This window comes from Gekko japonicus, unplaced genomic scaffold (assembly GCF_001447785.1).
Source record: "Gekko japonicus isolate JY-2015 unplaced genomic scaffold, Gekko_japonicus_V1.1 scaffold737, whole genome shotgun sequence".
Lineage (NCBI taxonomy): Eukaryota > Metazoa > Chordata > Lepidosauria > Squamata > Gekkonidae > Gekko > Gekko japonicus.
In genome coordinates this window covers 445,711-458,390 of record NW_015173695.1, presented here as the reverse complement: position 1 = coordinate 458,390, position 12,680 = coordinate 445,711, and the positions used below count along the sequence as shown (strand labels likewise).

Here is a 12,680-nt window from a genome sequence, read left to right as displayed (position 1 = left end):
CTCACCCATATACCAGACAATGAAGAAGAGACTACCCAAAGGAGACTCAGAGCAGTTTACAATCTCCTTTCCTTTCCCCTCCCCACAACAGAAACCCTGTGAAGTAGGTGGCGCTGAGAGAGCTCTTTTGATAACCGCTCGTGAGAGGACAGCTCTGAAAGAACTTGTAACTGACCCAAGGTCACATCAGCAGCTGCATGTGGAGGAGTGGGAAATCAAACCTGGTTCTCCCAGATTACAGTCCACGCTCTTAAGAGAGAAGAAGAGAAGAGATTGGATTTATACCCCGCCCTTCACTCAGAGTCTCAGAGTGGCTTACAAACTCCTTTCCCTTCCCCTCCCCACAACAGACACCCTGTGAGGTAGGTGGGGCTGAGAGAACTCTGACAGAAACTGCTCTTTCAAGGACAGCTCTGACAGAACTATGGCTTGCCCAAGGTCATCCAGCAGCTGCAAGTGGAGGAGTGGGGAATCAAACCCAGTTCTCCCAGATTACAGTCCGCACACTTAACCATTACACCAAACTGGCTCTCCTATACAGTTCCGTTTCACAGGCCCTGAGGAACTGAGCTATATTCATGTTTGACATTCCCTTCCCCGAACTACTGTAGACGTATCTTAACTGAGATACGTTACTTCTTTAAAAAGAAAAAAAAAGTACCTCAGCTATCTCATACCTTATTGGAATGATATTTGAGAAAAGAAGAAGAAATCTGAGGATCTGAAGGTACCAACGGCCAGCAAAGTGTTGAAGAGCCACCATGACAAGCGAAACCACCACTAAAGCGCCAAAGAGAATCTTGGTGAGGCAGTTCACTTCCAGGTCAAAGAGGCCAATCTAGAAGAACAAAAGGAGGGGTGCAGCAAGGTTTGAGTCCAGTAGCACTTCAAAGAGCAACAAGATTTCCGAGGGTATAAGCTTTCAAAAGTTGAAGCTCCCTTCATCAGATACAAAGGCTGGCTGTAACATATCATAACTGTTGCTGAACTCCATAGTCACAGAACCCAACTAGCATATAGGGGGGGGGGAATCACTCTTCTCTTCACCCACCTTGAGTGACAGTCTGACAGAGCAGATGAAACCTGCAAAGGAGTAACTAGTTATCATGACCAGTGCCTTCTTTTGGCCAAGGTGGCGAACTTGTGTCTGGACTGTGTCATTTCAGTCCGGAGGTGGGCTCACAGAATGTAATGGGTCTCCTCGTGAAAAAAAAAATCTTACACGAAGAGAAAATGAACATATCAAAAAACAGGCTGGGCTAGAACCCTGTTGAAAGACATGTTGTTGGGGGGGGGTGTTTTTTGTATGGATGAGCATTTTTATCACATGACCCCCCCAAAAAAAAAGTCTGATGTAGTATTGTCCAGAGACATGGACTTTCTTACCGTCTCAGAGAGAGTTATGCTTAACTGCCCCCCAAGTGTTCCAAGGTATGATCCTTTAGTATGGTGCTTTGCAAAGACAGTGTGAGAAGACAGAGGCAGGACAAAATATTTCTTTGGACCCCCAAACCGAGGGGTTCCATTTTTTTAGCAGCTTTGAAAGGCTGCTTCTAGCCTGAAGACTGTTTATGGATATCATTTTAGGCTGCAGAATGTTGTTTTAAATTGTTTTTTTTTAATGCCTTGTCTTATTTTTATGGTTTGTTCCATTTTTAGCTGTTCTTATATCGTTTATATTTATCTCACTATATTGTTTCTGCACTGTGATCCAACATGAGAAAGTCTCTGGAGAGACAGTGTAGAAATTTTCTAAATAAATAATTGTACATACAGGTATCAGCAAGGAGCCCAGACTGGCCGGAATGCCGTATCAAATGAACAATTCACTCACAACCCTGGATGTGCTACAGCATAACTGTAAAAATGGCCCGCGCAGAACCTCATTCCTTACCTTACTCCGTGGATTTGACGTGTTCATGACACTGCGCAGTTCCCGGCCTGTATATAGAACAACGCCTACAATAGTTCCTGAGACAAGACAAAAGGACTAAGTTAAAAGACAGAAACAACGTTATAAAGGAGAGGTTTTAATTTTAAAAGCTAATGCATGGAAACTCATCTTGATTATTTGTACCACAGACCCAAGTGGGAAGTCTGACTCAGAGAGAAAACTAGTATGCCCACATGTAGGTTTAGGAAACTGGGGGTAGATTCTGATTTCCACTTATCACACCTAAGGTATCTTTTTGGTGCACATGATTTGTACCCACAAGAACCATCAATGCTCACATTGATACACATCAGAGTATGCTGTCAAGTGCTAACACCATAGCAACATAAATTACAGCTGGAGACTTATTGCTGTGGCTCATTATCGCTGCCTAACAATAACACGAAATACAGGCCAACTGTTCAGTTTAATGAAATAACAAACCATAGTTTACTACTATGTGAAAAGGCTTGAGTGACCTAGGCTTACACACTCCTTCCTCTCCTCTTCCCTCATACACAGCCAACCAATGAAAGAATTTTATGTTTTTAGAACTCGTGTTTTCCCCAACAGCAAATTATGACTTGTGCTGCCCCTGAAAACCAGGGTTGCAAATGGAACCTAGAGGCTAGCAAAAGAACAACCCCTCACTGTTCACCAGTTCAAACACAAACTATGGTTTGCCATTAAAGTAGAAACCATTTATTAGGCAGTTGCATGCGTAGAGAGAGGGAACCCAGGCTCACTTAGGTGGAGGCACAACCACAGTTTGCAGTTACATCTGAAGTGAGCCAATATATGGTCTTCACCCTTGAAGCAAAACTTTGACTGAGGTGGAACATGCACCTAATAGTGTTTTAAGTTATTTGAAAGGCAAAACATGAACTATAAATTTGGATGACTAATCTTTCCCCAAGTCTGACACAGGTTAAAAGGATGCAATATCACCTCAGACCACTGGTCTATCAAGCTCAGTATTCTCTATTCTGACCACCACCACCAGCAGCTCTTCAAGGTCTCTGATAGAGGGGTCCTTCATGTCACCTGCTACCTGAGCCTTTAACTGGAGGTGCCAGGGACTGAACCTGGGACCTGCTGCACGCCAAGCAGGTGCTCTACCACAAAGCCACAGCCACTTCTACATGCAGAGACCTCTAATGGAGGGGGGAGCAGACAGTAGAACAATACAGATGAAATAGTTTGAGGTACACTTTTTTTTTGTGTGTGTGCACACATGAACCTGTGGCCAGGTCAGAGCACGACAGGAAAGGGGCCAGCTGCCGGGCTTGGCATAAATGGAAAAATGCCAGCCTGGCTGTATGTGTGACCTCTCTGTATTGAGAGAGGCATCCAGGATCACACCTAGGCTCTTGATGGACTGCACTGGTGCCAATGGGTGCCCTGTCAAGACCTGGTAAGCTGAGCCCAAGCCCTGAAGACCCTCCCCACAGCCACAGCACCTCTGTCTTTGTAGGATTCAGTTCCAGCCTGTTTTTTTTAACCGTCCCACCACAGCCTCCAAACTAGGCTTGCCAAGTCACCCTGGGGGACGGGGAAACCCCCACCCCAGAGGCCCGTTCCCCGCCGCCACCGGATCGGGCCCCGGGGGGAACTCCACCTCGACGTGCACGTCACCAGGAAGTGACACGACCACGGCGGGCACGCTGGGGGCGGGGCCACAGTCATCCGAGGGAAAACTCGGATGATCGACCCGGGAGTCCCCCGCTCCAGAACAAGGTGAGACTTGGCAACCCTACTCCAAACCCATGGCCAGATTTTCTGCGGTGGTGTCCGGGTGGTTGTCCAATAGCAGACACAGCTGGATGTTATCAGCATATTGGTAATACCCAAGACCGAAACTCTGTGCCAGCAGGGTGAGGGGGCATATATAGATGTTAAACAACATTTGGGAAAGATGTGCCCCACACTCCAAGGGGTATCTAGAGGGCACATCCTCCCCTAATGCCACCCTCTGTCCTCGACCATGGAGGAATGAGGTAAGCTATTGGAGGGCCATTGAAATATGGCTGCTACAAGACGGGACTGTTGATTGATCATGGACCTAAGTTAGCTAGCTAGCTAGGTTAACAGTCTTGTTGTGACCAACAGCAGCATCCTTCTGACTTACTTAAGACTGAAGTATCTGGTAACTATGGTAACTATTCAAACCTGAAAGGAGGGAGGGGGGCAGAATCTTGCTCACTAGAATGGACGTGCGTGCATGCTTGTGCGTGCATGCTAATCAGCAGCAAGAACAAATTATTAGGATCTACCTAGACACATTTCCTTCCTCTTCCCATTTTTACAACTGGGGGGGGGGGGGGGGAGATAATATATTAAGTCTGTTGCATGAATAGTGGCATTTCACCAAGTCCACAGGAAAATGATTTCTAAATGTTATATATTATTAAACATTTGTGTTATGATACCCTCTAGAGGTTCCCAGAAGTCATGACTGTACTATAGCACTCACAGCTGTATATTTGCTACCCTAGAGCACTTTCCAAAGGACAGGCATTATGAAGTCAACAAAGCAAGTAGTCCAATTTAAACACTGAAAATAATACAGAGAAATGGCTATGGCTAACAAGCAGACCCACAATACCTTGAACTAATTAAATGCTTTCTTGCTGGCTTTTCTCCAGTCCCAACCGATATTTCCACGTAAACACATAAGTGGCCACCACTATACCATAGGCTTGCCAGACCACCCATGGAGGCGGGGGTCCACACTGCCAGGCCCTACCCCCAGCTGCCAATCAGCTAGTGGTTGGGGGGACTTACCAGGAGAAAGGAGAAGGACTAGGCCTCATTGCTGGTGTCACACAGGAAGTAATGTCACCATGCCAGAACATCTGGGTGACACTTTGGTATTTGGGCAAAAATTCTATGGTAGAAGCTGGTTTTACCATAGAGTTTGTGCCCAAATACCAGAGTGTGACCTGGATGTCACTGGTGTAATGATGTAACTTCCTGTGTGCTGCCAGTAACAAGGTTTACCACTTTCTCTTTCCCCCCAACCCCCAACCCCTGCTGGTTGCCAAGAGGGACCTGGCAGCCCTTCTATACCATCACCAGGACAGCAAGATCACATGAAGCATCCATTTGGTGCATCTTCTAATTCTCCCACAGAAAGAGGAGGGGGGGAATCAAGCTTACACATAAAGCAGAGAGATACATTGACTGCCTGGTTTTTAAAAAAGGTCTCCTTTCTTTAAGAAGTACTTATTAGAGATCACTTTTTCCCCCAACTTCTACATAATACATGTGGTGTTACTTTTACAAGGTGTCTTTCTATAAATGGGGTGCTGATGGTGAAATGACTTAGAAATCTTTTATCCCGCTTCCATCTATAATCTCTTTGACACCCTTTCTGTTACAGATTTAAAACATCAATATTGAGAGCAATTAAGTGCAGTTCTGGCAGGGGATGCTTTGCCCAAAGGTTATTAGAATTCCAAGGCCTTCTCATCTATAAATGTCCAAGGGGGTAATTAGATGTCAGCTCAAAGTCCCCTGTGGTGTTAGGACAAGTGGAAAACCTCATTCCAGCCACTAATTTTCATTGACAAGAGATGATTATTTCAATTACAAAGAGATTTTTAAAAAATTGCTAACATACCCCCTCAGAAACACACACATCTTAGGCCTTACCTGAAGCAATCACTGTGCTGGCCCACAGGGTATTTTCAATGCTTAAGCTCTCGTTCACTGGAGGGTCGCTGTCTTCCTAAAAGATGTATTTACTTTTTTTGAAAAAGGGAACACTCCAGCGTGCCTTGTACAAACATTTCAACGAATACAGAGTCTCTCATGGATGGGTCTGAGGCCTGGGAATCAAGGTATTTTCGAAGTGACAGGCTTCTGACAGAACAAGGGCTTCCAGTCAGCTTCATTTACAGAATCACAGGAGTCAAAGTGACATGAAACTTCCACAAATATCTTATTATTAGAATTTGAGGTGGAGAAGCCCCAATATTTTATTAGACTACTGCCTGAACACCTGGGTTCGAATGCACAGTTGAAAGATTCAGGACAGAAAACCTTATGGGCTTCTCTCTGTTAGGGGTTCTCATTATGAAGCTCTCAGGGGGTACATTGTTTGGCGATTCTGAAAGGGATTGGACCTGTATGGAATTGATGGGTAATTTTTCAATGCATAGAACCACGTTCCTTGCATGCAAAAAGACAGACCATATAGAAACCCTATTTTGTGGCAAAATGAATGGAAGAGAGCAAATTAAAATATTGAGATGCTGGAAATTCATGACCACAATAAGCTCCACTTGAAAAGAGTACTAAAAGGGGGACTAGGGAATACATGCGGTTTGTACAAGTGTGGTAAGGCATCCCCGTCAGAGTGAGTGGGAGAGGCAGGCTCCAGGCACAGCCTGTAAACACTGACACGGACAGATTGCTAGTAGTTCTGGCTCACTTAATGGGAGAGACTCTAGATCAGGAGTCCCCAACATGGCGCCCAGGGGTGCTGGCCAACACCTTTCCTGATGCCTGCCCAGTGTTTTGAGAAGGTGGGTGCGGCCAGGTGGAGTCCTGCCCAGTGGGGCTTTTGATTGCCCAGTTGAGGTCTGATCAGTGGTGCAGGTTAAAATAACATTTCAGCAACAGCTGTCACTACAGTATTGTTTTAATTCTCAGTCTGACTCCTTTTCCCTAGTGTTATTTTAGAAATTTACACCTCTTATTCCCCAGGACTAGGGCTTCCTCTCTGTGTGCTTGGCTCCACCTCCCACAGGGCCATTTTGTGGCTGTGTCCATTGCCCCGTTTGAAAAATTCTAAAGGTGCCCACAGGCTCAAGAAGGCTGGGGACCCCTGCTCTAAAATGACCAGCGGCAGTGTAGATCCCCAAAGAGAAGCAAGGAACCCCTCCAGGAGTCCAGCTGGCTCAGGAGAGTGGTTTGCTGTAGGGCAGAGAGCCGGAATGGCCACACTGAGTGTCTCAACCTCTTGAAGGACCCGAGGTGGACCAGCACTAGTGGGTCATTCTATGACACACAATATAATTTATCACACACCTTCCCACATTTTAGGATCGCAAGCAACCCGTGAGGTGCGTTAGACTGAGAATGACCCACAGTTATTCCATGAACATCAAGGTCAAGAGAAATGCAAAAAAAATGTTTCTCAGTCCAGCATTCCGCTACATCACACAGCCCCTCAGTTCTCAAGAACATGGGGATTACTCCACCACTGAAATAAAGTAATAATACAGCCAGCCAGTGGGTTACAGTGGCCCCAGTGTTTGTCTAGGACCTGAGAGACCCAGGTTCAAACTGTGGGGCTCACTGGAGAATCTTGGACCAGTCATCTTTAGCTTGCAAAGGAAGTTGAGATGATAAAACGAGGAACAGAGAATACTGGATTGCTCTTTGGGGAAAGAGGGAGTATAAAAATGACTAGAAAGAATATGAAGTTGCTTGTCCTGGGAAATCTTTGAGGCCTCCTGGCAATATGGCTCAGTATTTCATGAAAGAAGCTGCCCCCAAGCTCAGCACTGTCTTAGAAACTTACTTAGGTGCAACTGCACAACCTACCAAACAACCAATCACTTACTCTAGTAAAAGTCCCAACGAAGTTGTGGATGTCGATATTAGGTTCCTCTGCATACACATAGGATCGAATCTGAAGAAGATCCTATGGAAAGGGTTTAAAACACTGCACATTATTAAAACCTTTGCAAGCTCCTGTTCTAAGTAACTATTTTTTCCCATTTTTTAAAAAAATAAGGAATCATATTTTGGTTCTGTTTCTTTTAATGGAGTCAATACAGCCAATTCAATTCAGTCATGCAGTTTGGAAGACTCAACGGTGCTTAAATTTTCCCAATTGGGACTGGCAATTTCCACTGATTTCCCCCTCCCACTGCAGGCTCCAGAAATTTTGTTACCAGGGGATCACAGACCCCATGAACAGCACAGGGGGGCAAAGTATGGGGGCGGTCACCAGAAAAAGCCACCCCTTTTAAGAATTAAGGGTACTGGAATTTCTGTCAGAACTGCACAACTGGATACAGGCCACAGTTTTTAAAAAACTTTTGATTACATTTTGGAGGAAAACCGAAAAAACCCCAGAAAGCTTTTACATACTGAAGCAGTGGGCAATCTCTGAGTACAGCTGACAGGCAGACGCAGCTTCCAGTCTGTTTCACCATCCAGCTGATCCGTACGCAGAAAGCAGGACCCTGTGGATTTTTAATCTGTGTTAATCAGGATTTTGGCAGGGGGTGGGAGGTGGTTGTGTTACATCCAGAAGGCACCTACTAAAGACAAGCTTTTGCTACATGGTGCAAATGGTTTACTGCACTTGCTCACCTGTGCTCATCTGAACAAATCAAAACAAAAACTCTCCCCATCATAGCACCAATGATGAACGTATAACCACATGGGAGTCAGTCCCAGAAATGTGTATTACTGAATTCTTCCGGAAGAAGTTTGCATATTTCTGAATTCTTTCTTCCGGAAGGAATTCGAATACATGGCACTGGATCCTACCATCTATAAGCACAAGAAATTCCAGAGGCAGTTCTTCCCTGCTTTTCCTTTCCTCTTGCAACCCACTGGGACGCCAGAAAAAATTGATGCTGAGGATCAGGGGATCCTCAGAGATAACATGCCATATATTGTGTGTGTGGCAGTGAGGAGAAAGATACTGGATGAAACTGTCCCCTTCTGTGCCCTTCGAAGGAAATACTTCTTTACACAGCGAGTGATTAAAATGTGGAATTCACTACCAGAGGATGTAGTGATGGCCACAGACAGCTTTAAAGGGGCAAGAGTCCAGTAGCACCCTAAAGACTAACAACATTTTTGGCATGGGATGAACTCTGTGAGTTACTGCTTTCATGAGTCACAGTCAGATTACCTGAAGAAGTGACCAGTAACTCATGAAAGCTCATAGCCTGCCACAAATTTTGTTAGTTTTTAAGGTGCTACTGGACTCTTGCTCTTTTGTACTGCTACAGACAGACTAACATGGCTACCCATCTTGATCTGTCTTTAAAAGGGGCTAGACAGATTCATGGAGGACAAGTCAATCACTGGCTACTAGCCATGGTGACTAAAGGGAACCTCCATGATCAGAGGCAGTAAATCTCTGAATAACGGTGTGAGGAGGCAACATCAGGGGAAGGTCTCAGCTTCTATGCTCTGCTGTTGGAGCCAGTGTGGTATAGTGGTTAAGAGTGGCAAACTCTAATCTGGAGAACCAGGTTTGATTCCCCACTCCTTCACATGGAGCCAGCTGGGTGACCTTGGGTCAGTCACAGTTCTCTCTCTTGGGTCAGTCACAGCCCCACCTACCTCACAGGATGCCTGTTGTGGGGAGAGAAAGGGAAGGCAATTGTAAGCCACTTTGAGACTCCTTTGGGTAGAGAAAAGTGGGGTATAAAAAAGCTCCAACCAACAATTTTTTCTTTACCAGTTCAAAACTCACAAGGGAAATGAGCTAGAACAGAGGTTAGGGAAATGTGTTGTATGGAATTGCAACAGTCAAATGAGAGTCTAGGGGTCATTTTGAAAAAAGTTCCCAGGAATTTTTCCTGTAGTTCTTGGGCTCGTCAAATTTTCCCCACCAACATGACGTACATCTGGCCATTTATTCTCTGTGAAATAAATGCAAATGTTCCACGAATGTTTTGAATTTGTTCATTTTCAAGGAACAACGCAACACTAATTTTTAAAAAGAGCAATGTGCATTCTTTAATTATGCCACGTAAAGCCCAGAATTCTGTATGCCATATTCCATAATGCAAAAATCCCACTCTTCATTTTTTAAAAAGTTTCCTTTCCTTATGGTTTGAAAGCTAAGCATCATGACAGGATGACCTGTGCTACTGACTAGGTGAAAAACGGGTACAGAGACGGCATTCTCCATCTATTAATTCTGGCCAGCCACATGAACACATGAAGCTACCTTATACTGAATCAGCCCATTGGTCTATCCAAGTCAGCATTGTCTATTCAGACTGGCAGTGGCTTTCCAGGGTCTCAGGTGGAGGCCTTTCACATCATCTACTGCGACATCCTTTTAACTGGAAATGCTGGGGGTTGAACCTTCTCCATGCCAAGCAGATGCTCTACCACTGGCCCACAGCCCCTCTCCATTCACAGTGGTTTCCTTCCACACCAAGCAGAAGCAAAATTGTTCTGAGCATGTCTGACCAACCCAGGGTGCCCTGGGGGTCTCCTAAGAGCAGGGGCTGAACCATTTGGTTTATCATCAGTCTTCTTTTGTTTGTCAGAGCCATAAGCCTAGCAACTCATTCATTTCAAGATCGGGGACAGCTCCATGTGTGCTTCCCAATTGCACTTTCGATTTGGGTCATCTTCTCTCTATGACCCACAACCAATTTGACGGCGGCCACCAAGACCGTAATATGACTGCACTTGAATAAACAGTGCCACGGGCAGCTGTACGCTTGATAAATATTATCACATGCAGGCAGGGTCCCGCAGTCTGGACACAATGGGGGTATTTTTGCATATATTTTAAAGTCACCCTTGACTTTCCTAACAGTTGTACATATGGCTAAGTAAATAAACACACTAAGGAATCCCAAAAACCAAGGCTCTTTTTAAAAGCTTTTATAGGATACATTTTTCCAGTTTTCAAAGCTTTTATAGGATACTTTTTTTTTTTGGCTTCTGAATAATTGCAGAGAAATGTGAAGCAGGTCAGCTGGGTTCAGTAACAACCACAGCAAGACAGAGACAGATACTGCATGCCCTCTTTTCTTCATAGGCATAAAGAGACCCAACCTAGAATAAGCAATCTCTGTGTTTTTATGGGCACAAACAAGGATATCCAAGCCATCAAAAAGAGGGTGGGTGTGTGGGTGTCAGAATTGGTTGGATCGCCCAGACGAAAATTTTGTTTACTTGGGTTACATTTTCAAACTGATCATTTTTGTCCTTAATAGTCAAGTAAAAGGTTTTAATGGTTATTTTCACAATTGGTTCCAGATGTTTACCATTCTTTTCCGATGTCCTCAGGAAGATCATGTCTGCGGGGACCCGCTGGTTCTGCATTGCAAACAGAGAGGTGGTTATGGAGCCTTCCTTTCACCATCCCAGTTAGGGGTAAGACATGAAGTTGAGAGCATAGAATTGAGTTATTTCTTTTTTATTTTGACAATATAAGAATATGACCTACTAGAACTCCTCCTCTCAACACCCCAACTCCTCCATGTTGTGTGGATCAAGACATATACTAATTGTGATGGGGTAAACAATTAAGCTAGAAATCTGCAGATAAATTGTAGTATAGATGAGATTATAAAGATTTTTCCCCTTTTTTGATTATTCATATTTCTCTGGTTTTATAGATTTATTCTTAATAAGATTTTATTAGGATGTAATGAAGGCCTGTTATATAGAAGGCCTTTCTTTGTAGGTCAGGGTATCTTTCCAGCTGATGTTAGCAGACAAAACAATAACATTCTTTTGGTACAGAAGAAGGTATAAGGTTCATGGTTTTTAATTTTTAGGTTACAACTTCGCAGTGTTTGGGTCAAAAAGGATTTTTAGCTCCGTATCAGAGAAAAACACCTTTGTTTGGGTATAAAGAATCCTTGGGTGATATTATTCAGGTTAGGTCAAGTAGTATAGATGAGATTATAAAGATTTTTTCCCTTGACACTGTTGTATAGACACACCTTTCTTTACATTTGACCAATAAGGAACGTTTTATTCAAATTGTAACCAATTATGCCTTTTGAATATTATTTTCATGATGATGGTATGATGATGTCATTTCAAGTATAAAACCTCATTTTGACTCAATTTTTGACTGGGAATCTATTTGTACAACAAAATGGAAGGAGCTGTTACAGAAAAGCAATAAGTGCGGGAAGAGTATTCTCCATCCCAAATCACCCCCTCCAGACATAACAGCCCTCACTGTTTTAATATATAATTTGATTTGCATTTATAGTTTTGGTCTTGAGCAATGGTCCCTCTAATCTGTGGAGTCTTGTGAGCAAAAATTCAACTTTGTGAGCTACTGGCTTTAAAGCTGTGATCCAGCAATTTGGCTACTGTATAAATTCCTGAGCTAAGACAAAAATGTGTGAGCCAGAAGCTAAAAAACTGAGCTAGCTCACACTAAGCTCAGCTTAGAGGGAAAACTGGTCTTGAGTCACAATGAGGCTGCTTCCAAATAGGGGCACAGAAATCTTCCCTGACCATGGAAGCAGCAACAATTCCCAGCAGCTGGGAATGGGGTTCACATGAACACACAAGAACGCAAGAAGCTGCAAGAAGCATCAGACATTTAGTCCATCCAAGTCAGTATTGTCTACTCAGATTGTGGCAGTGGTTCTCCATGGTCTCAGATAAAAACACATGAAGCTGCCTTATACTGAATCAGACCACTGGTCCATCAAGGTCAGTATTGTCTACTCAGACTGGCAGCAGCTCTCCGCGGTCTTAGGCAGAGGTCTTTGACATCACCTACTGCCTGGTCCTTTTAGCTGGAGATGCCAGGGATTGAACTTGGGGCCTTCTGCATGCAAAGCAGAGGCTCTTCCACTGAGCCACAGCCCTTCCCCAAAAGATAAAGTTCTTTCACCTCAACTGCACCCTGATCCCTTTAACAGGCAAAGCCAGGCACTGAACCTAGGACCTTCTGTATGCCAGGCAATTGCTCTGTCACTGAAACACAGCTGCATACCCCCAATCCTGCTCTGCTTGCTCCCCAACTCCTGATCTCCCCTGCTGCACAAATGTGCAG

General features: G+C 44.3%; 1 protein-coding gene across 1 annotated transcript in view; it reads right to left on the bottom strand.

Moving 5' to 3' along the window:
- The window catches only part of ATP9A (ATPase, class II, type 9A), a 152,781-nt gene that overhangs the window by 61,442 nt on the left and 78,659 nt on the right, over positions 1 to 12,680 (bottom strand). Inside the window, exons 7-12 of the mRNA XM_015423186.1 lie at positions 10,921 to 10,972; positions 8,039 to 8,133; positions 7,506 to 7,586; positions 5,588 to 5,663; positions 1,895 to 1,971; positions 678 to 838 (exon numbers count right to left, since the gene is read on the bottom strand). Of these exons, the coding sequence (XP_015278672.1) occupies positions 678 to 838; positions 1,895 to 1,971; positions 5,588 to 5,663; positions 7,506 to 7,586; positions 8,039 to 8,133; positions 10,921 to 10,972 (542 nt within the window). The remainder of the gene's footprint in view (positions 1 to 677; positions 839 to 1,894; positions 1,972 to 5,587; positions 5,664 to 7,505; positions 7,587 to 8,038; positions 8,134 to 10,920; positions 10,973 to 12,680) is intronic.